The sequence below is a fragment of the Babylonia areolata genome, chromosome 7 (genome assembly GCF_041734735.1).
Source record: "Babylonia areolata isolate BAREFJ2019XMU chromosome 7, ASM4173473v1, whole genome shotgun sequence".
In the NCBI taxonomy this organism is placed as follows: Eukaryota; Metazoa; Mollusca; class Gastropoda; order Neogastropoda; family Buccinidae; genus Babylonia; species Babylonia areolata.
Genome location: NC_134882.1, coordinates 47,210,325 through 47,235,519, shown reverse-complemented (window position 1 = coordinate 47,235,519; position 25,195 = coordinate 47,210,325). Strand labels below are relative to the sequence as shown.

The 25,195-nt window shown below is 40.7% G+C and overlaps 1 protein-coding gene across 1 annotated transcript in view; it reads left to right on the top strand.

Moving 5' to 3' along the window:
- Window positions 1-19,585, top strand: part of LOC143284082 (mitochondrial disaggregase-like) — a 34,608-nt gene extending 15,023 nt beyond the window's left edge. Inside the window, exons 6-16 of the mRNA XM_076590716.1 lie at window positions 2,161-2,258; window positions 3,298-3,412; window positions 4,874-4,951; window positions 5,419-5,474; window positions 6,498-6,542; window positions 6,992-7,153; window positions 8,188-8,341; window positions 10,044-10,114; window positions 10,380-10,499; window positions 14,345-14,449; window positions 16,631-19,585. Coding sequence (XP_076446831.1) covers window positions 2,161-2,258; window positions 3,298-3,412; window positions 4,874-4,951; window positions 5,419-5,474; window positions 6,498-6,542; window positions 6,992-7,153; window positions 8,188-8,341; window positions 10,044-10,114; window positions 10,380-10,499; window positions 14,345-14,449; window positions 16,631-16,894 — 1,268 coding nt within the window. The 3' untranslated portion in view covers window positions 16,895-19,585. The remainder of the gene's footprint in view (window positions 1-2,160; window positions 2,259-3,297; window positions 3,413-4,873; window positions 4,952-5,418; window positions 5,475-6,497; window positions 6,543-6,991; window positions 7,154-8,187; window positions 8,342-10,043; window positions 10,115-10,379; window positions 10,500-14,344; window positions 14,450-16,630) is intronic.
- The last annotated feature ends 5,610 nt before the right edge of the window (window positions 19,586-25,195 follow it).

Below are 25,195 nucleotides of genomic sequence, written 5' to 3'. Positions count from 1 at the left end.
AGCGAAGTTATGGCAGGTTAAAATGGTTGGTGGTGACACAGTTTTCCCTCTTTTTTTTTTTAATTTTTTTTTTTTTTAGCTGCCACATCATATGCACCGTTTCATGGCATTACTCCCACGCCGCTCATTTAGATTCCCCCATACACGGCCACACCCGGGTTCGTCCGTCGCAGTTCCAGCGTCAGCAGTCCACAGGGAACCATTGATGTTAGGTCGCCAGGAGGCCACACACCAGGGGAGACCCTGCACTGCTGCTGAGTCACTTCGGTGGTGTTCAGTGGTACCTGTTCTGTTTTAACGTACTTAGGACACCACCTACTAAGCCCCCTACTAACGACAATAATGGCTTAGTCGTGGAGCCAGACTGAGTGAGCATCCCTCCCAGAGAGGAGACCGCCACCACATCCCTCAAACAACAGCTCCCCATGAATCTGCCGAAACTGACGACATTGACAGGACTCACCCAAAGCATGGAAGTGGCGGGGTATCGAAACTGAGGTCACCATGAGAGCAGGGCATGAAAGGCCACAGACTTTGAGACTATTTTGGTTATATTGATGACGATGAAGGAGGAGGAGGATGACGATGATGATGACGATGTTGCTGTGGAGGTCCATTTTGGTTTGGGACTGCGTGACAAGGCTGTACTCTACGCTTCCTGTCATAATGATATCCCAGCGTTAACCAGGCCCGAGAGATACAGACACTTGCAGTGTTGGTCAGGTAATTAGAGCAACACACCCAAAGACGCATCCTTGAAGTGGATGACACTCGACTGTGTGGTCCCAATCTTCCCATTTAAGCCCACAGCACACTCAACTCTGGGTAGGAGCCGGCCACAGGCCGAAAAACCCACCTCCGCTGGGATTCGAACCCGCGTCCTCTCAGCCGTCAATCCGCAACGCTAACCACTTCGCCACGGTGGCTGGTCAGTTTTCCCTCTCTTGCACAGCTGGTTTACACAGAAGTGTACTGCTGCTCAGCTGGTTTGTACTGTCAGCTAGCTCTGCACCTCTGGTGGTGAAAGAGTTCAAAGTATTTTTTAGATAACATTTTTTTTTTTAATCAGATTTTGTACGATTGGTTATGGCAGGAATATAAACCCTTTCAGAAGTCGGTGTTTGAGGTTAAAGGTACGGTTTATTGTATGCAATGAAAATTGTCCAATTTTTTTATTTTATCTGTTTTGCTGTGTCACCTTTTTCCCCTTGTTTCTTAATTCCTGTGATGGATTGTGGGTATCACATGTGAGTCTAAAAGGCCTTACATTTCTTTTCTCTTTTTTTTAATCTTCACATGCTTTTATATTGATCAATGCTCTATATATACATGGCAATATATTTGCACCTTGTGACTAGCATGACAGCCAGGTCGTTAGTACACTGGACTTAAAATCTGAGGGTTTGATGACCATTGTCAACATTTGATGGATTAAGGGTGGAGATTGAATTTTCCGATCTTTTGCATCAACACTATGTGTTGATCTAGTATCTTAATCCCTTTCATGTGTCTACATGTTTAGAAGATGAATATGCACATTAAAGATCCTTTGATTCATATCAGCATTTGGTAGGTTATGAAAGTAGCATGCACACTCCTTGGAAATGGGGCATGGTTGTCTACAAGGCATGATGAAAATGTTCATAAAATAAAAGCCCTTTCACCGAAAGCAGCAAACATGGGAGATGCAACCTATGGATTCACAAAAATAATGTTGTTGTGATTGTGTGTGTGTGTTTGTGTGTTTATGTGATGGGGAGGGAGAGAGAGGGAGAGAGACAGACAGACAGAAAGACAGACAGACCAGACAGAGATGTTTCAGACACTTCAGACATTTTCATTAATGTTAGCCTATCTACAGCCCTTATGTCAAAGGGATACAATTTTCATTTGCAGCATGAAGTGTACTGGACAGAAGAAAACAAACCATAACAGTTCATAAAGCACATTTTATCAATAAGCTGTTCAAGAACCAAATTAATTAATCGTTTATTGATGCATTTGCCCAATGATGAGCGCATACACCATCTTCAACCACACTCTACCACCTACGTCAGAGAAAGAGAGAGACAGAGACAAAGAGACAGAGAGTGACTTTGTGTTCTTTTAAAATGATATGCATATGAATTTGTCAATCCAATTTTCTTTTTTTTTTTCCAGGAGCAGACCCCACAAAAGAAAACACTCTTGGCCATCAAGCGATAGACTATTGCCGCACAGATGAAATGCAGGCCATGATCAAGGAAGCAGCCAAATCAGTGAGTCTGAGAATGACTGGCAGCTAGAGAGAGAGAGAGAGAGAGTGAGGGAGAGAGAAAGAGGGATTGTGGATTGTAATGAAGGATGGAAGGAAGAGAATGCTTTTCGTTTAGGGGTACATTCTGTATGTGTTCATGCTTGTGAATGATGTGTGTCTCTACCCCATCTGAACAAAATCATCAGGAAGTGACTGCTTTGACTTCGTAGCTTGTGAAGACATTTAAGCCTGAAACGCGTTCAGTTTTTTTTTTAACTTTTTTTGACAGTAAACATGAACAGGTTGTCATTCATTTTGATTGTGACTTCTTACTTTAAAAAAAAGTTGATCCCTACTAAATTGATGATGATATGAATGAATGATATGCGTATTTATATAGCGCCTGTCCTCGGTCGGAGACCAAGCTCTAAGCACTTTACTTACATGGGGTCATTTGAACAACAAGCTGCCTACCTGGGTAGAGCCAGCTGACGGCTGCTGTTGGGCACTCATCATTTGTTTCCTTGTGTCATTTAGTCAGATTTCAGGCACACACACATACACATTCAGACAAGTAACATTTTACGTGTATGACTGTTTAGAATATTTACCCCACCATGGAGGCAGCCATACTCTGTTTTTAGGGGCATACATGCTGGGTATATTCTTGTTTCCATAACCCACCGAATGCTGACATAGATTTCAGGATCTTAAATGTGGTATTTGATCTTCTGCATGCGTATACACATAAAGGGGATTCAGGCACAAGCAGGTCTGCACATATGTTGACCTGGGAGATCGTGAAAATCTCTTCCCTTTACCCAATAGGCACCATTACCGGATTCGAACCTCGGACCTTTTGATTGAAAGCCCAACACTTCAACCACTCGGCTGTTGCGCCCATCATCATTAATGGTTTTAAAATGCTGAGATGGCCCCTGCAGTCAGCTGGGCATTCTCTTTGAGTGATTCATTTCAGACTATTGTTCAGGACTGCCCCTCTCTTTCTGGTGTTTTTGTTTTGTTATAGTACTCATGGACATTTTTGTTTTGCTGAATAGTTTGAGGAAAAGAGAGCGCGAGAGGAGGCAGAAGAAAGACGAAAGTATCCACTTGAGCTGCGATTAAAAGAAGCCATCATTGGTCAGGAAACAGCCATCCGGACTGTGGCTGCCGGTATGGTCCTCTTTTGTGTGTGTGTGTGCGTGTGCGTGTGTGCGTGTGTGTGTGTGTGTGTGTGTGTTTGTTGTGTGTGTTTATGTGTGTGTGTGTGTGTGTGTGTGTGTGTGTGTGTGTGTGTGTGTGTGAGAATATGTTTTGTGTTATTTGTTGTGTGTGTGTGTGTGTGCAATATGCTTATGAGCATGTCTCCTTGTGTAGGATGCTTCTACATGTATTAAGTTTATACTTAGAAGTAACACACACCAAAATACAGGCAATGAATTTCTTTAGGCTAAATTCTGGTACTGTCTATCATAAGAGGTGAAAAATCAGCCAGCAAAAAGAAAACACAAATGCACGAGGCAGTTGAGTAAATAACATCCAGTCAGTATAATCACCTATCCACAATGTTTTCATCATTTAGTAATGTTTATATAACTTGCAATATGAATAATTACTGGTCTCAGAAACCTATAGGTGATGTTCAAAATGCTTTGTCACAATGTATTCTTTATTTGACATACATTGTTATAGACTGAGAAGGGTATAACGAAGAATAGCACAGTGGTACATGCATTTCTTTATGCTCCTTTGATGGTTTGGAGTCTAAAGCATCTGTATAACTCTTGCTTGCCAGAAAAACATACCAAAACAAAACAAAGCAATTCTAGTGTGCCATAAAAAGTCAGTGATTCCACTTGTGGACAGAAAAGGTTGTCCTTCTCCCTCAGTTACATAATTACGTCTGTAGAATATTCTTTAATGGTTGCTGACACACTCTGCTGTTAGCAGAATGAAGTCCTTTGAACTCAGTACTGTGATTATTGTTTTCTGGGCCGTGTTTTATGCAAACAGTGGTGACATGCAGAGCATGAAACAGAATATATAATTATATCAGTTGGAAAAAAAAAAAAAGACAAAAAAAAAGACACCTCAGCAGAATAGAACACGTAGGTCTTCGTTACCAAGTGCACCTTGGTCACAAGAAATACATATGACAGAAATTTGCTGATCTATTTCCAGTTGACAAACTTTACCTGGTGATGTATGAAGCGCTGTGAACAGCATAGTTTGAGCTAGGAGGGCCAGTTCACACATTAAAAATGCTAATTGCTAGAATGTTCCTGTCTGTCACTGGTGCCGTTCTGTTAGTCATGAACTGAAGAGAGGATATAATCGAAGAGATATAATCCATCCTTAGGCATTGTGATTCATTAATACCAAGCATAATGGACTGGGACTGTGTTTCGTTGGAAGATTTAAAGCTTTTGTCCATCTTGAAGGTGATATAAAAGAAAGTGGAACATCTGAAGGAGATGGTCCTCCTTTTTTTAAACCTTAAAAATCTTTTTGATTGGACATGATTGTTAAAAGGTTTCTCCTCAAATAATGTGCTTTTGGCTTTACAGATTGATCACATTGTTTTTGCACAGACCGTACCATGGATTAACAAAGATAACATTTTTTTATGTGCAGCAATTCGTCGCAAACAGAATGGATGGTACGATGAAGACCACCCCCTTGTTTTCTTGTTTCTTGGGTCCTCTGGAATTGGTAAGTTAATGGGATATCCAAATATTTCTGTTATACAATTGTATGTTTATTTACTTTAGATCTAAAAGAAAAAGAACACACCCTGTTACGAACCTTACTGATTATTTGTCAGGTATCAGTGATTTTTGATCATATTTAAATGTAACGCACTTTGGAACAGTTGTGTCAGGATAAAAGAGTTTTCAAATGCTTTAGATCGGGAGTAACCGTTTTAATGATCTATCAGTCATTGTTTATTTCCAGACAAGTGCAAGGGCTAGCTGACAGCTAAATTTTCAATATATCTGTACATGATCATTACACCAATGGATCAAGTATCACATTGTATTGATCTATGATGTTTGGGGATTGTGTCATCTGTGTGCACACCAAGATACTCACGCAGAACACACTTAAAACACATCTCATTCAATTACATGATGAAAGGATTATCTTTGAGAATAATCATGATGTTTCTGTGTTTGCAGGTAAAACAGAACTTGCCAAACAAGTGGCCAAGTATCTCCACAAAGATTTAAAAAAGGTAGACTCCTTGCTTCCATCAAATTCTTTGTAAATCAGAGTATCTTTAAGTAGCACACCAATTAAACAACAAATGGGCAAAGGAGAGTTGAATTTAATTCGTGCTTTTATCTCTGTTCTTTTACTTTGAGAGCAAAATGGCCAGCATTCTGCTGATTGATCTATTGTAGTTTGAGGAAAAATGATATTTTGCTCATGATGATCATGAGGAATTTAGCTGGAAATGCATTTTCGTTACTGTCAGTTCTGTTCTAAATTTCACGGAATCAATCTTTCTGCCTCTGCATAGACATATTTTTGAAGGAAAGCGGCAATCCTGACTAGAAAGGGAAATACATATCTTACTTCGGGAAGATCTCAGTGTTACAACGCATTGAGTTCAGCTAATCTACATTCCATTCAAAAGGAGTTACACCATGATACAAACACTTTGCTGAACAATATCTGTGTTTCTCTGTGGAAAGTTCCCATGCCTTTGTTCCTGATTGTAAACAAGAAATAAGTGCAGTAACTTCAGCTCCTTTAAACAGACAACTTCAGTCCACTGCTGCCCATCCACTTGCACAGTTGCTCTTTTAGGTTAAAACAAAAACAACCCACCAAATAACATTCACAGTGTTTAGACCTCAGAAGAATTTCATGTTGATCTCCGTCCTGGCTTATGGTAGAAGAGGTTATACTGTGGGCTCCTACAGCTGCTTCAAAATCTGCAGGTCAAGAACAGGATACACTTTTTTTTGTGCTTATTTTATTTCCATAAAACTTATTTATGTATCTATGTGTTTATTTGTGTCTCAACTGCCTTATTAAACTGCCTCAGTAAATCATGAGGGTAGAGGACAACTGCAGTGATAGCAACAATAGCAACTGCAATAATGGTAATGGTGATTTTTGGTCTTACTATGGAAGGTGTTGTTGATAATGATGATGATAACCTGCTAACAAATAGAAAAGAACTGAAGCGTTATACAGTTTCTGTGATGAGTGATTGTGTGACATGACATGACATGTTGTGCTCTTGCAGGGCTTTGTAAGGATTGACATGTCAGAGTACCAAGAGAAGCATGAGGTGAGTGGCCAGCATCTGTTCCATCACCATTCTTCTGGCATTCCTCTGGAATGTTTTTTTGAACATAGGGGTGAGGTGTGGGAGTTGTTACACTGTTTTCAAAATAGCATTTTTAGTGAGCTTGTTGTTTTATCATTCTTTATTATGTTCCTATGTCTTATTCTTATCACATGTATTGTTCAAATGTGCTTACAGCTGCAGGTGATAAACTTCATTGTTATTATAATTATCATTATTGTTATTATTATTATTATTATTTGATATTATGCATGGTAAGAAACGAAGTGGGAGAAGGGTAAGCAGGAAAGAAAAAGAAATATGTACTTGTAAGCGCACGTATGTGTGTGCATTTGTGATGCAAATCGCACCTCTTTTGTTGCTGTTCACGCATGGTAGTAAATGTACCTCCAGTACTTCACAGCACTGGATGTCTCTTGATTGGGCCCCAGGTGTCCAAGTTCATCGGTTCACCTCCTGGCTATGTGGGCCACGAGGACGGGGGACAGCTGACCAAGCAGCTGACTGACTTCCCCAAGGCCGTGGTGCTGTTTGATGAAGTGGAGAAGGCCCACCCCGACGTTCTCACTGCCATGCTGCAGCTCTTTGATGAGGTGATGATGATGATGATATAGACACTTATGTAGCACCTATCCTCGGTTGGAGACCAAGCTCTTGAGCGCTTTACAAATATGGGGTCATTTACATAACAGTCTGCCTTCCAGGGCACAGCGGACTGACGGCTGCCATTGGGCGCTCATCATTCGTTTCCTGTGTCATTCAATCAGATTTCAGGCACGCACACTTACACACTCAGACATATGACATTTCATTTTGTTTATTTACCCCACCTTGTGGGCAGCCATAGTCTGTTATAAGGGGTGTGCATGCTGGGTATGTTTTTGTTTCCATAACCCACCAAATGCTGACATGGATTACAGGATCTTTAATGTGCATATTTTATCTTCTCTGTGTGAATACACATGAAGAGGGTTCAGGAGCAAGCAGGTCTGCACATATGTTGACCTGGGAGATGGGAATAATCTCCACCCTTTACCCACCAGACGCTGTTACCGAGATCCAAACCAAGGACCTTCAGATTGAAAGTCCAGCGCTTTAACCATTTGGCTATTGCGCCTATCAAGTCAGTGTCTTGGGATGATAGGTGAGGAAAGTCTAGAGGTGACAGTTCCCATACATTTGTTTTGGTGAAAAGATCCAACATCAGCCTGTGTGCTCAAGGTTTCAGAAACCCTGTTTTGTCTTCTTCTGTAAATTTGTTGCCTAAAACACAAACAGGCTTGTGTTTGAATAATAACCAGATTGGCTCAGCAAGTTCCGAGATCTCGCAGTCGACAGCAAATACCTCATTTAATGCTGCCAGAGTCTGCACTTGTGGGTCACAGTAAGTATGTTAGATAAATGTAATTTTAGGAAAAAATTTTCCTTTAGAGCATGCCTGATAGTAGTGTATAAAGATTTCAGTCAATGATCTGTACTTTGCTTTGGGCATGAGGAACATATTATTTCTTCATCTTCAGTCTTGGTTCTGAGAAAAAGAAGACTGCATTGAAGCACCCTAAGCAAAGAACAGATAGTGATTTGAAGCGTAGTGACTGAGTTACTACAATGTTCTGTGTCTTTTCAGGGACGTCTGACTGATGGGAAGGGGAAAACGATAGAGTGTAAAGACGCCATCTTTATCATGACCTCCAACCTTGCCAGTGAGGAGATTGCAGACTACGGCATGCAGCTCAGGGAGGAAGCAAAACGACTTGGCAAAAAACGAGATGCCAAGCTTGGTCAGTGAGCATTTCTCTTCTCAGATTGGTTTTTAATCTGTTGAATAATCATCAGCTGTAGGCCATTCCTGATCATCGATGCCTTTTTAATCCTTGATCTTTATGATATTCTTAGATCCTTGTTCTATACGACTTCTGTCCTTTTTAATCTGTTGAATGATCATTGGCAGTACGCCACTCCTAATCATCAGTAAAATCCATGTTCTTTATGACATCTGTCGTTTTGGCCTTACACAACAGCAGACATAAAAAAAGCAGAACCCATAGTGTCAGTGGGGATCTGTGGGACATTGCTTTCCTCAGGGAAGACCCATCATTCATGGATCCCTTCTTCAGTGTGTGGCCAGTGCCGGAAACTGGGAACTCTCTCACCTTTTCTCACAGTCCATCCTTGGTCAGACTTGTGCTGCGAGGATGTGGACAGGGGAGTGTGGCCTGTCAGGTGTCTGTTGGGGGAAGTCCTGGAGCAGGTGACTCTCTCAAAGATACCTGCTGCTTTCTCTGGATGAGGAACAACAAGGACATTGCCGGAGGCATGATTGCCCATGGATTGCTCTGATGGTGGTGGGGGCATACCAGCAGGCTGTGAGAGACACTGGACTGTGAGATCAGAGGTGTTGCCAGTTTAGTGGTCTCCCACCTCATGCTGCCTCTCCAACATTATTGTTATTATTATTGATACTTATATAGCAACCACCTTTGGTTGGAAAGGAAACTCAAAGCAATTTTCAGAGTCATTTGCACAGGAGGGAGAGTACCTGTGCAGAACCTACTGAGAGCTGCTTTTAGGTACTCATCATTTGTTTCCTGTGTCATTTAGTCAGGCTTTAGTTATGCACACTTGAACACATGATAATTGGAGTGGATTTTTCTTCACAATTCTGCCAGGGACAATGCTTTTGTTGTCTTGGGTTATGTCACATGCTCTAAGTGCATGTTGCTTTAAGGGACCTTGGTTTATCGTCTCATCCGAATGAGTAACATCCAGACCACCACTCAAGGCTTAGTGGAGGGGGAGAAAATTCTGGCAAATGTTGGGTTCGTTTCTACATGCTCAGATTCTTTTGCTTCCTAGGTGTTTGCATTACCACTAGGCCACCACATATCATGGAGACAGCTCTCTGTGTTCGAAAAATCACTTCATCAGTTATTACCTGCAGAATTCCAAATGACCATGGCTGATAGTTAGTTTAAGAGGCGTTTCTTTCTTTGTGGTTGATATAGCCGTCAGGGCCCACAGGCTATCCCAGGGGAACCATTGTGGTAATTACCACCTTAAAGTTTTTTGTCACTTTTTGACATGGTACAGAGGGGAGTTTAGCATTACAACACAGAAAACAAGAATGGCTTATTCGCACATACATATACACCGACGTATAACACAAATACACACTCAGCACTTACATGCATTCACCACTGCATGTTCACATGCATACACATATTGTAGATACACATTTGTTCACTGTTTTATTTTATTTTTTAAAATTTTTTCTTCTTTAATCCTTGAAGTTGCAAAAGCAAAATGACAAATTTTTGTTTTTGTTTCTTGTTAACATGACATTAAAGAGAACAATTGATAAGTTAAAAAAAACTACATCACAAAAACATATAAATAAACATAACTGTCATTTCAGACCATAAAAATGTTCCTTAACCTTGTTCAGAGTATGGTCATGAATATGTTGTTGTTTTCTGTTTCCAGAAGACTTGGACATTGATGACATCACAGTTTCCAGAAAGTTCAAAGACCTAGTTGTCAGACCTATTTTAAAGGTGAGAAAACCTGTGTTTGTTTCTTGTCCATTGCTGTGAATCATAGCAATATCCAATGTGCTTTTTATTATTTTGTCTTGAGTAATTTTCGCTTTTTGAAAGTATACATACAGATTTTGATTTGAGTATGCTTTTTGAAAGTATTAGTAAAGATTTTTACTTGAGTAATTTATTTGATAGATATATGTCTATAGTTTGGCTACTATGCATGTTGAATTCATTCTTGATCAGAATGAAAGTGGCTGTCGCTACTTGTCATGCACAGAAACATTTCCGGCGTGATGAGTTCCTGGGTCGTATCAACGAGATCGTCTATTTCCTGCCCTTCTCCAGAGCAGAGATGGCCAAGTTGGTGACCAAAGAGCTGACGTTTTGGGCCCAGCGGGTAAGTCGTGCACATATCATGTTCAACATCTTTGTCATTTAGCTTTGATGTGAGACTTAAAGTGTCAACCCCTTTGTGATGTTTTTCTCTTTTCTTGGTAAGTCGTGCACATGTCATGTTCAACATCTTTGTCATTTAGCTTTGATGTGAGACTTAAAGTGTTAACCCCTTTGTGATGTCTTTCTCTTTTCTTGGTAAGTCGTGCACATATCATGTTCAACATCTTTGTCATTTAGCTTTGATGTGAGACTTAAAGTGTTAACCCCTTTGTGATGTCTTTCTCTTTTCTTGGTAAGTCGTGCACATATCATGTTCAACATCTTTGTCATTTAGCTTTGATGTGAGACTTAAAGTGTTAACCCCTTTGTGATGTCTTTCTCTTTTCTTGGTAAGTCGTGCACATATCATGTTCAACATCTTTGTCATTTAGCTTTGATGTGAGACTTAAAGTGTCAACCCCTTTGTGATGTTTTTCTCTTTTCTTGGTAAGTCGTGCACATGTCATGTTCAACATCTTTGTCATTTAGCTTTGATGTGAGACTTAAAGTGTCAACCCCTTTGTGATGTTTTTTCTCTTTTCCTCGTGGGAAATGCAAGCCACTGAAATTTTCTTTTTGTTATGGGAAACAGTAAAGAAAATTTACTCATTTGCATTATGAACAGAATTTCTGTCCTGAAGACAAACAGTGCAGGAATGCAGAGTCGATGTAATGCGGTGACATCAAAAGCAAGAACTAAACAGCATACCTGGTACCTGGATTCCGTCATGAGGCATTATTTTTAGACCTGGGTCTGGTTTACATGATTTGTTTGAAAGGGATGTGATGAAAGCGAAAGACATGAGTAATATGGTATGTTCATGTCATTTAAAAAAAAAGAAAAGAAAAAAGAAGACCATCACAGGTTGCTTTTGCTTTTAAACAGTGGATACTCTGTCATCAGTTTGAATGAAACCGGTCAGAGTGAACAGTGGTGGTAGAGTTGTTTTACAGACTTGATCAGTCGTATGTGACTGTGCAGAATGGAGTGATGCTTTCATGGTTGGAAGTATGTGGCCCTCCATGTCAGCATGAACTGGTTGTCAGCCTTTGATAGTTTTGCACGACAGCAAGGAATGGGCTCAGGGAATGTACTTGATGAAATTTGGCGTTTGGTTTTTTATTGTAATATTTCTGTGGATGGCATACACTCTGCAGGTTAACACCCAACTGATTCTGCCATGGTGCCTCATTCTGCAAAGGCAAAAAAAGGAAGGAAAAAAAAAGAAAGAAAAACACATATTAAATGCTTGCTGTAAGATTTTCCAGAATAGTTTGGTGAAAGGGGTACACACACTCTTTCTTCAGCAAACTTGAGCTCCGGCATTGTTTATCTGATTTGACAGTGCTTATTTTCTGGTGAAGTGAGCATGAACAGCTGTTTAAAGAAACAGATTTTAAGAATTGAAAAAAAAAATAATGACCCAAAGATCACATTCCACTCATTTTGTGATGGAAGGTCAGTGTCAAAAACAGTTGTGTTGATTTGTTACATGACATCCTGTAGGGAGAGGTTGATTGTCCTAGCTGCCTTGTGGTGTAGGACAGTCTTGGTAATCTGTTTGGGTCAGAAGATGATGTTGTCCTGAGTTCTCAACAATGGGAGCGCATGTGGCTTCCCAGCCCCAAGACAGGAAGTGCACAGGTGGCCCCAGGTATCACAATGGTAGTCTGTTGTCTAGAAAGAGGCAGATGCTGTTGTGTGACGTCTCTTTCTTGCAGCAGCAAGGTGTTGTCGCTGGTCCTCTTAGAAAAGGCAGCTGTTTGCTCCGGACATGAGCAACCTCCATGCTGATCTGTTTGCTGCATAGACTTCAAACTCATGTGGCTGAGTGACGCTCTGTTTTGAGGTAGCTCTTCAGCCTGTCTTTAAGTGGTGTCGGGCTTGGCAAATATCAGAGATTGACATAAGCGACGGGCGCCATAGCCAAATGGTTAAAGCGTTGGACTTTCGATCTGAGGGTCCCGGGTTCAAATCACAGTGACGGCGCCTGGTGGGTAAAGGGTGGAGATTTTTATGATCTCCCAGGTCAACACATGTGCAGACCTGCCAGTGCCTGAACCCCCTTCGTGTGTATACGCAAGCATAAGATCAAATACGCACGTTAAAGATCCTGTAATCCATGTCAGTGTTCGGTGGGTTATGGAAACAAGAACATACCCACCATGCACACCCCCGAAAGCAGAGTATGGCTGCCTACATGGCGGGGTAAAAACGGTCATACACGTAAAAAGCCCACTCGCGTACATACGAGTGAATGTGGGAGTTGAAGCCCACGAACGCAGAAGAAGAAGAAGACATAAGCTTACAGTTGGGTCAACAGCAAAGTGGCAGCTGTATGATCTATGGTTACTCCACTGCAGTTGGAATTCATTTACAGCTTAGTCTTTTGTGAAGGACCATGACTCACAGACTAAGAGGCAAAATTGCACTGGCTCTTAGTACTCTGGCGTTTGAGGGTGCTAGTTAGCCTTTGGGAACCATCCCAACGCGACTGTCCTAAAACCCTCTTGGCTGAGAGAGTGGGGATGTAAAATGGGCAAGACACTCCACTATAATCAAATTCTAGTCCAGATAGCCAGGAAAGCAGTTGCCTCCTCTTGCTGTTCTGCTGATCATCGTCAGACATGACTGACTATAGTACATATATGGTGTTGGACAGGCGTCGGACATGACTGACTATTGTACATATATGGTGTTGGACTGGCGTCAGACATGACTGACTATCATATCTATATGGTGTTGGACAGGCGTCGGACATGACTGACTATCATATCTATATCGTGTTGGACAGGCGTCGGACATGACTGACTATCATATCTATATGGTGTTGGACTGGCGTCAGACATGACTGACTATCATATCTATATGGTGTTGGATTGGTGTCAGACATGACTGACTATGGTACATATATGGTGTTGGACAGGCGTCGGACATGACTGACTATGGTACATATATGGTGTTGGACAGGCGTCGGACATGACTGACTATGGTACATATATGGTGTTGGACAGGCTTCGGACATGACTGACTATGGTACATATATGGTGTTGGACAGGCGTCGGACATGACTGACTATGGTACATATATGGTGTTGGACAGGCGTCGGACATGACTGACTATGGTACATGTATGGTGTTGGACAGGCGTCAGACATGACTGACTATGGTACATATATGGTGTTGGACAGGCGTCGGACATGACTGACTATGGTACATATATGGTGTTGGACAGGCGTCGGACATGACTGACTATGGTACATATATGGTGTTGGACAGGCGTCGGACATGACTGACTATGGTACATATATGGTGTTGGACAGGCGTCGGACATGACTGACTATGGTACATATATGATGTTGGACAGGTGTCGGACATGACTGACTATGGTACATATATGGTGTTGGACAGGTGTCGGACATGACTGACTATCGTACTTATATGGTGTTGGACAGGCGTCGGACATGACTGACTGTGGTACATATGTGGTGTTGGACAGGCGTCGGACATGACTGGCTATCATACATATATAGTGTTGGACAGGCGTCGGACATGACTGACTATGGTACATATATGGTGTTGGACAGGCGTCGGACATGACTGACTATGGTACATATATGGTGTTGGACAGGCGTCGGACATGACTGACTATAGTACATATATGGTGTTGGACAGGCATCAGACATGACTGACTATCATATCTATATGGTGTTGGGTTGGTGTCGGACATGACTGACTATGGTACATATATGGTGTTGGACAGGCGTCGGACATGACTGACTATGGTACATATATGGTGTTGGACAGGCGCAGAGCAAGCACCAGATCAAGTTGCAGTGGGACCATCGTGTGGTGGATGTGCTGGCTGACGGCTATGACATGCACTACGGAGCTCGCTCCATCAAGTACGAGGTCAGTGGTGTGGGCCATGGTCTGGGTTCTGCGCACATCAGTAAAGCCTTGGGCATGAAAGGGCTGCGTTTTGAATGTGCTGTGCAGAATAGTGCCCTGTGTTGTTAGATTTTGAAAGCATTGTTTTCCCATATTGATGTCAATCGCTAGCTTTCTGGGTCCCTATGCAAAGTGAGATAAAGTCAGTTATAGATATCATTATTATTATTATTATTATTATTATTATTATTATTATTCTGATCCTTGAGTGTCAAGAAGTTGGCTGTGATATTTTGTCAGAAAGTTAATGTCCCCAGGCTTCCAAGCGATGAACCAGACAGAGTGGTGGTCTAATGGTAACATGCCCACCTGGGAAGCATGAGAATCTCAGCTTACAGGATGAAACCCAACACTTACCAGAATTTTCTCCCCCTCTACTAGGTCTTGAGTGGTGGTCTGGACACTAGTCATTTGGATGAAATGATAAACCGAGGTTCCGTGTGTAGCATGCACTTAGCACACATAAAAGAACCAGCGTCAGGTTGTCCCTGGCAAAATTTCATTGTAAAATGCACTTTGATAAACATTGTGTGTGTGTGTTTGTGTGTGTGAGTGCACGTGTGTGTGTGTGTGTGAGTGTGTGTGTGTATGTGTGTGTGGGTGTGCATGTGCGTGCATGTGCACGTGACTGAAGCCTGACTGAATGATGTAAGAAATGAATAATGAGAACCCAAAGGCATCTCTCAGTCAGCTCTACCCAGGTAGGCAGCCTGTTGTGCAGATGACTTTGTGTTTGTAAAGCGCTTAAGATCCTGGTTTCTGACTGAAGATAGGCACTATATAAAGCACCCATACCAATCAAGGTGTGTTGAATACAATGTCAGTTTCAGTTTCTCAAGAAGCCGTCACTGGTTTCTCAAGGAGGCGTCACTGTGTTTGGACAAATCCATTTACACAATACCACATGTACCAGGCAGATGCCTGACCAGCAGCATGACCCAGTGTGCTTAGTCAGGCCTTGAGTGCACACATATATATATTTGTGTACCCGTCAGAGTGGATTTCCTCAACAGAATTTTGCCAGAGGACAACACTCATGTTGCTGTAGGTTCCTTTTTTCAGTGTGCCAAGTGTGTGCTGCACAAAGGGACTTTGGCATATCATCTTATCCAAATGACTAGACACTCAGTTTGGTTTTCCAGCCAGACTTGAGAGAAAGGGCAAGACTGGGATTATGATACTAGAATGCTGTCAGCTGCTTTTGTCTTGTCTCTGTTGTTGTTATTGTAGTAGTTGACGTAATTGTTACTATTGTTATGTTATAACTGGTTTCGTTATTGTAATTATTTTATTATTAGTGTTCCTATTTCTGCATTTACAAGTGTCGTAGTTATTGAAATCACCACCGCTACTACCCAGTACTATCACTATTGTCAACTTTGATAGATTGAATGATTGGTCAAGTAGTTAGCTAAAAATCTCTTCTTTTTTATAGTCTTTTTAAAAGAATTTATCATTATTGTTATTATCATCTTTTAATATCTTTCTGTCTGTTCTTTTTTTCTTTTAGTGGCCATTAGATGTTACTGTTTGTTCATACTGTTTCTGTATATTGTATATATGTCTTTGCAAAATTTGGAGAAAAGAAAAAATGTTAAAGAAAAAAAAAAAAGACAGTTAATTCGAACCCAGACCCTCACAAGACACTGTAGTGGCAGATAAGCATTTGAACTGTTGTGTCCCCCATCCTGGACAGGTGCCGAGATGCCAGCTGTTATGATTTTGCTGTATTTTGTTATGCTTGATTGCAGTTTGTTCCGACGTTATGTCAATGGCAAAATTGATGAGTTCATTTTCAACTTCTTAGCATGGTCACGTGCTTTCCTGTCGTAACATTACCCAGACGCTCTAGACCTATCGATCACGAGGCTAGGGCAGTCACTAATAACCTTGGTCTCAAGTGATGGTGCTCAGCTAATCACATGCGCGTTTACATTGAAACAGGATTGAGTGGACCAATCAGCTTGATCGTAGCAATTACACCATGTTGCAGGTAGGCCTGAGTGTTTGTATGCCTTGTGGATAAAATGTATGTTTGCTGATGTGGCTCAGAGTCTGAGTGTTCCTAACAAATTCAGCATGTTCCTATCAAATTCCCTGATTGTTCCTACAAGCACTTGACAGGATTTGGCATCTGTGCAGGTGGAGAGGAGGGTGGTGACCCAGCTGGCCATGGCCCACGAGCGGCAGCTGATCAAGGAGGGCAATGTGATCCGGGTCACAGTGACCCACCCGGACTACCTGCTGGCCAAGCTGGATAACGATTTGGACGAGGGGGAGGAACAGGTGGAGGACCACAGTCAGCATGGGCTGAAGATCCAGGTGCTGGAGCAAGGCACCAAGGACAAGTACGTTGACATCTCCTTCGACACCGCTGATAACCCCTTTGCCTTCGAGTACAAGTGATGAGCTGCACTGGGGAGATCTGGTGGTGGTGCTGGGTTTAAATTTTTTTTATTTTTTTTTATCGTTATCAAACTGCATATCTTTTACCAACTGTGCAGAATATCTTTCAAGACTGACTTCAATAGAAAGAATATGGATCCAAGCAGTTTTTTTTATGATTTTTTTTTTTTTAAAGGTACACCGCCAAGAACCCCTTTCAACAGAAAGGATATGGATTCAAGCATTTTTTTTTTTTTTTTCCTAAAAAGGTATGTATCTTTTGTGGAAGCTATAACCCAATCATAGTTCACTGAAAGTGATATTTTCACACATCAGCAGTTCCCCTTGATTTTACGACAAGTCGTATCACAGAATGCCCTGCATCTCTTTTTGCTGTTGAGGATGTAGTGAGGTATTTTCAGCACGCTCTGTGGTGGGTATTAAGGGAAGATGCAGATGAATATTTCTGGAAACGAAATTGTGGGACGACAATTACCAACCATCAAAAAAAGAGAAGGGATATCTGTAAAGACAAACATCACTATGCAGTATGTACCCACAACATGCTTTACTTGCACACTTGCTGGAAACGTGTGCATTTACGCTATATGCATGCATACATGCACACATGTGTACACACATGTGTATGATGCTCAACCCCCCATCCCCCACTCACACACACCTATAATGCACACACACATATACTTGGAAACATAGTCTTGCAGTGAAATACACTTTCCTGGAGTGGTCCAGTCAATCCTGTTTTTCTCATTGCTATATGTGAAAACCTTGTGACCAACAATAAACTTGAAAAAAGATATGTGTGGTGGCTCAACGTTTTGAAATTGATGGCGGAGGTTGAAAATGTCAAGCAGTGCTTCATCAAATGCATACCAAGTGATAACGAATGCTTGGCATGACAATATCTTTAAAAACTGATGTTGCATGATCTGATAATATTTTGATTATCTTAAAATCTAGTACTCTGAGCCCAATGTTCAGCTTTTATTACAGATTGACATAAGCTTACAGTTGGGCCAACAGCAAAGTGAGAGTTGAAAGATAAAATGGTTTCTCCACTGCAATGGGAAGTCATTTACAGCTTAGTCTTTCGTGAAAGACTATGACTTGGAAATTAGGAGGCAAGATTGCACCAGCTCTTAGTGCTGCAGCCTTGGGGGCTAGTTGGCCTTCTTGGCTGAGAGAGTAGGGGTATAACTTGGATAGACAGTCTCCACTATAATCAAATTCTAGCCCAGATAGTCAGGACAGCAGATGCCTCCTCTGCTGTTCTGGTGGTCATAGTCAGACACGACTGACTATCATACATATGATATAATGATAGTTTAAGTCCAGTGGTATATGGTTTGAAGACATTTTTTGATGTCACACTGTATGATGTGGCCACAGTTGCCTCACACAGAATTAATGACTCACGCTGCAGTGTCCAGATGGAAGTGAACAGGATGGCTGTGTTGGTGTTAACACCAGCAAAGTTAGCATGGGGCAAGAATTTTGGTGTGTTGTTTGTTGGTCATTGTACAGACAGGGAAGAACGCACTACTGGTAAACCAGTGTGATGCAGGGATGTTAGGGGATTCAGGACTGCTGTGTTACATACACCTTATGTTAACACACAGCCCGACAGTGGGAATCAGTGGTTAACCTGTTCCGTGCCAGGGAAACATGTCTAATTCCTGCTACAGGGCCTCTGCCAGAGAATTTTCATTGAAAATGGTTATAAATTAACAGGTCACATGTATTGTCAAAAGTATGCAAACCATTTATTTTTTCTTTCTGAAAGGTGAGTTTACTGAGCTTTCTATTGAAAGCACTTTTTGAAATTAAGGGGTGAATAGATCATTATTTTGAGCTGGTTGAACAACGAAGTGTATTTTAGTTACATACTATTATATTTTTTGGATCGCACAAAACACGGTTATGTCATTGTGAATGTTTCAACGAGACACGGTAACAACACAAACAAACATGCAAACAAAGAAACCCCACCAAATGAAGCCCTGGTGTCCAATGAAGCCCTGGTGTCCTGTGCTTGTAGCGGAACAAATATAATCAAGACTCTCAGGACTGTACACATTGTGGAACAAAAAGAAAAAAAGAAGTGTGTTATCATCAGAGTCCCTACTTCTTCCTCCTCTTCCTTCCCTCGCCACTCCCTCCCTCTAGCCTGTCTTTATTGAAAATGGCCTTTTTCCTTTCCCACACCCACTCACCTGGCCATGTCCCCCCAAAGTCCTTCATCGTCATCAATATAAACAAAATAGTCTCAAAGTCTGTGGCCTTTCATGCCCTGCTCTCATGGTGACCTCAGTTTCGATACCCCTCCACTTCCGTGCTTGGGGTGAGTCCTGTCAATGTCGTCAGTGTTGGCAGATTCATGGGGGGCTGTTGTTTGAGGGATGTGGTGGCGGTCTCCACTCTGGGAGGGACGCTCACTCAGTCTGGCTCCGCGACTTTGGCATTATTGTCATTAGTACGGGGCTTAGTAGGTGGTGTCCTAAGTACATTAAAACAGAACAGGCACCACTGAACACCACCGAAGTGACTCAGCAGCAGTGCAGGGTGTCCTCTGGTGTGTGGCCTCCTGGCGACCTAACATCGATGGTTCCCTGTGGACTGCCGACGCTGAAACTGCGACGGACGAACCCGGGTGTGGCCGTGTATGGGGGAATCTAAATGAGCGGCGTGGGAGTAATGCCACTGAAACGGTGCAGATGATGGGACAGCAAAAAAAAAAAAAAAAAAAAAAAAGAAAAAAGAAAGAAAGAAGTGTGTTATCATCAGAGTCCCCACTTCTTCCTCCTCTTCCTTCCCTCGCCACTCCCTCCCTCTAGCCTGTCTTTATTGAAAATGGCCTTTTTCCTTTCCCACACCCACTCACCTGGCCACGTCCCCCCACAGAGTCTTTCAACAGTTTACCCTTTGCTGTGTGGAACTCTGAACAATCAGTGTCTGCAGTATAATCTGATCATCATACGGGCCTTCCCTTGCCTGAAACACAACATAGGTTAGTCACTGATGTCTGCTATGTGTGAGCTAGTTCGCTTCACTCGCTTATTGGACTGGTGGTTGATCAATACTTTGAGCCACAGATCACACCATATGTCATTTCTGAACTGTGTCCATGTTTATTTATGATAGAAGTTTAGTCTTCTTTGGGTTTTGACAACAGTTATGGATAGCTTATTTTATGGATAGCTTGTTAACCTGTTGTGTTGGCAGTAATCAGGTTAAACTGTTCATTGATACCTGAACAGATAACCTTCACTACTAATGGATGGTAAAACATAGAATGAAAAAGAATGGACTGGTGTTTTTGATTGATTATATAGGCAGCTTATATCACAGATTGACATAAGCTTACAGCTTGTCCAACAGCTAAGTGAGAGCTGTATGATCATTGATTTCTCCACTGCAATGGGAAGTCATCAACAGCTTAGTCTTTTATGAAGGACTGTGATTCTCAGACTAGGAGGCAAGATTGCACTGGCTCTTCGTCTTTCAGCCTTTGGGGCTGGTTGGCCTTTGGGAACCATCCCAACGCCGACTGTCCAAAAACCCTCTTGGCCGAGAGAGTGGGGATGTAACTTGGGAAAGACAGTCTCCACCATAATCAAATTCAAGCAAAGATACTTGGGACAGTAGTTGCCTCCTCTGCTGTTCTGGTGGTGATAGTCGGACATGGCTGACTATCATACCTAGGCAGAACAGTGTTGCCCTTAAGGTTGGAAGCAGTTACCCAACCATACTATGGGCCATTCTGTCCTTGCCAGTGTGCTGTGAGGGTTGTGTTGGATCAGCTTTCCTGTACCAGTTCTGTGTTCAAGTTTGTCCTGGTGCTGAGGATTGGAAGCCAGATGTTTGTTGGTTTATTTGGAAATTGGCCAACTGGCCCACAGCAGTTCATTCCAGTTGTTTTGTGGGCTTGTACAAGAGAATATTCTTTATTTTGTATGTCTTATGTGTGTGTGTGTTTGGCAACATGTTTGTTTAATGATGAATTTGTCGGTTACTATATTCATTTGTCAAGTCAAGATCTTTATTGATGGTAAAAGAATAAGCTTATACAGCTTTTTTTTACATCCTGCCCTCAGAAAAAAAAACAGAAAAAAGGAAGAAATGGGGGATGTTTGGGGTGGCAAAGGATAATATAAGAATATATAAAAAACATAAAAATATGTTGTGAATGTGTGTGTGTGTGTGTGTGAATATGTGCTTGTGTGCATACGTGAACATTTGTATTTGTGTATAATATGTGTAGTTTTTAAACATTTCTTTTAGATTATTGTTCCTTGGTCTGTTTTGAGGATGCATTTGTGTGTGTGTGTGTGTGTACATGTGTGTGTGCACATGTGTGTGTTTGCTTACATAAACTCAAGACATGTGAGAATGCTCCGAGTCTGCATTTATGTGTGAGTGTGCACACATGTCAGGATGGTTCTGTTAAAAACAACAACAAATAATCAATAAATTAGCACTCACAACAACAAAAGCTCTACTTTGTATTATACAGTTGCAACATACACAACAAAAGGAACAAGCGGTACAATTTTTATTTCAGGACAGGTTGTATGTTTGGTGGCAGTGACCCGAGTGACAGAAACAGCAGTCACCATTCCAAGACAAAATCTGTTCTTGACTTTCTAAACATTTTCCTTTATTGTAAGAATGAAAGTACATCTCTTGAGTATTGATGAAGTTTGCAAATAATTTCTACCTGAAAATATAGGAGTATGAATGAACAGGCACTGGCAGATTCTATCACAATGGGAAATAGTCCTAGGGGGAATTCTCATTCCCATTCCCTGCACATAAGTTGCAGAAATTTCCATGACACCTGTTTATGTCATGCTGTGTCAATTGTATATTGTCTTATATTTTGTATTATCGTGATAACTCTTGCATCTTACACTAAAACAATGTCCATAATGATTTAATCGATTTGAGCAAAATTTGAAGAGGATTTAAAGTCAAACATTTACACACAAGCAACCAAATTGCCCTGGTCACCTTCATTTGAAGGTCTAATATCTTAAGTCTTGTACCAGTGTTCTTCATCTGCTTTGTATAAAAATATGTTTAATGCTTGAGATTTATAATTTGATGTAATATACTACATGTCAAACTGTTGCAAATGAGGCCAACCAGAGCAAACCGATACAGCAAGTTTGTACAGGTTGACATGTAAGTATATTTTATCAAATAGACAGGGAGTATCATACAAACGTTCCCATCTTCGTTTTATCCGGACATTGACATTGTGTCTGCAGTCACAAATTTTGTTGTCATGATAGACATATATGTAAAGCTCCATTGAATTGGCACATTTCTTTTTAGCCCATTCAACCGTGTATAGTTTACAACCTCAGCAGACTTCCATGCCATATTGATGCCGACAGAAAGCAGAAAATATACCGTTTTTCCTCCACCTCATGTGTGGACACATCCGGAAATACTGGAGGAGTTAGTTCCCTTCCCTTGCGGTTTATGCACATGTAGGAACATTAAAACCGTTTCTATGAGAAACCATTGAGTTGACCCCTTTTAATGCCCACTCCATGTATACACCTTTTTTTTCCCTGTCAATTCATTGTCCATGCCTTATTTGTCATTTAAAAAAAAAGAAAGAAAAGATTTTGCAATATTCATGACCACAAATGAAATTATAACAAGTCTTCGCATTTCACCCAGTGATGTTCTTTGTCAAGCCAGCATATTATCTTGATTGGTATTTCCAAAAGATCAGTCAGTCATTTATGACACAAAAGTCTTGGATGATTAGCGAAGTTGTTTGTATTGTATGAAAAAGATTTGTCAAATGCCATAAACCTGACACCCGAGTTTCCTCCTTTTTGAAAAAAAAAAAATCATTATTATTTGTTTTTTAATCATGTGACAATATGTACCAAATCACTTTGGACAGCAACATGCACAGGGGACACAAAGTTTACATATGTGACCTCATTCACCTCCACATCATGTGCACATTTGCTGTTTTGTGGGAATCCCATTTTTCTGTACATCAGATCTTGAACTTAACACAGGAAAAAACAAGTGACATGGTGTTGGTGATGGTTTCCAAATTATTTCATACACATATAGTATAAATATACAGGTGACAAAGAAACACTGAAAAAAAAAAAAAAAATGTTGTGAGAAAACCCAGATTAGAGCAGCTGGTGATGTTTCCTATGGTATTCCAGAGCAAATGGTTGATAGATTATGGGGTTTGCCACATACTGATGTGAACAGTCACCATTCAGCTCACAGATGTAGAGACATAATGTGTGCTGCTGAGTGAACATCCTTCAATACGTACCACAGCATCTGCTGCACAGATTTCTTCTTCATGTTTGAATTGTTCGTCATCATCAGTTTGAAACTCCAGTGTCAAAACTGTTCAACCATAATCAATCAAAACTTAAAGAATACTTGTGGATTTTACTTCAAGAACCGTAAACAATCAAAACATCTAAAAATGATTGTGGATTTTAGTGCGGATTGGTAATTTCAAATACCTTTAAGACATGAGGCTGAAACCGAGATGTGATCTGGAGAAAATAGTTCATTGATTAAATATACTGGTCCCATTTATTATAAATATATACAGATCTGTATGCTTTGTATAGTATTCAGAGAAAAGAAAGATGCATTGCAAAGCTGATCATAACTTACACTGTTCACAATCAACCAAACATAACGTATATAATACACTGTTTGGATTCAGTCCCAGTGCATAGATAAAAATATTGGTATCTTCGTTCAGAATCAGCTTTCATGCACAGCTGGATATAAATACAAATAATACTTGCTTCTGGTTGAGACAGACATGAAAGATGAGGCAATGAACTGTATATAGAGCTGCTTAGTTAACTGACCACATATCCAAAACTCACTGTACAACATTCCCCTTTCAGTAATGTTCGCATTGTATCACAGGCTCGAAACCCCCCAAAAAAAACAAAAACAGAATGTGCTTTGATTAAAAAAAAAAGAAAAAAAAAGTTAAGCAGACAACATACATAAGAGTAAATGTAATCTGTTACCAAGCTAAAGAAAACGGGGCTCCATTAATCTATAAATTAAATGAAACCAGAGTTATTTAGATGCAAATCTTTGGTGAATTAGAATTTAGGAGAGAGGCCTTTGAATGCTGATAACAGGCTCCTTTCGCCAGAATTAGTAGACAGAAGAGTTGCAGACTGTCATATATATATATATATATATATATATATATATATATATATATAAAATGGCAAAGCTACTCTCATAGTGTGTGTAGCTGGGATTTGATGCTGCTCTGTGGAATCCTTGTCAACTGGCCGTAGACGTTTAGAGAGAGAGAGAGAGAACTAAGCTGGAGTAAGACTGCAAGGTTGCTGTGAAAAATAACTGATCCCATGTGCTTGTTACAACCGTCAAGAAAGAGCACAGGACGCCCAAAGCTTGGAATCCAGTCCCCAAGTCTGCTGCACTCTCTCTGCTGGCAACACCATCCCAATTAACAAATGGATAAAAAAAATCAGTCTTCACTGATTGAAGAAATACGCTAAGACTAAGATATTGTGGTTTTGTCAAGCCTAGTATTATCCTTTCCCTGGGCATGGGCAGCTCATACATGCAATCAGTGATTATTATCATTATTGTTATTATCATTATTACTTTTTTTTATCATTATTACTTTTATCATTATTATTATTGTATTCTTTCTTCAACAAGGAATGCCCTGTTGCTGCACATTTCCAGACGGTATACACTGGTGCATGGCTTAGGGTTGGAAGATGGAAGATCGGAATTACGTTTTGTGTGCGTTGGTTCAAGTATATAAAAGCTATGATCACTGGAAATGTCTCTCTCTTGCGCTGCCTTTTGTGTGTGTGTATCTCATGCACACATGCTTGTGTACATGCATGCACATTCACTCATGTACATGTTTTATACTTCAGTACAGTGTGTATTCAGAGTGTGTGACCAACGAGTTAAACAAGCAACTGAAAGATTAAAAACACTGATAAGTTATAATGCAACAGAGGAGTAAAATATGACCTCACACACTTGCATATATATATTATAACATGCGTATGCAAGCATGATCAGCATAAAATATTTCTGTTTATTTATGTATACTTTTTGTATGGAACACATCGATATCAAATAATCAACAGAATGAAATATACCTGTTCAGACTTTCCAGTATCTTTTTTTCCTCTTTTTTTTTTTTTTTTTTTTTTTTTGCTGTTTAAATGGTCTGTGGTTCAAATCAGATCACCGGAAATTATACAACAAATATATGTATGTACA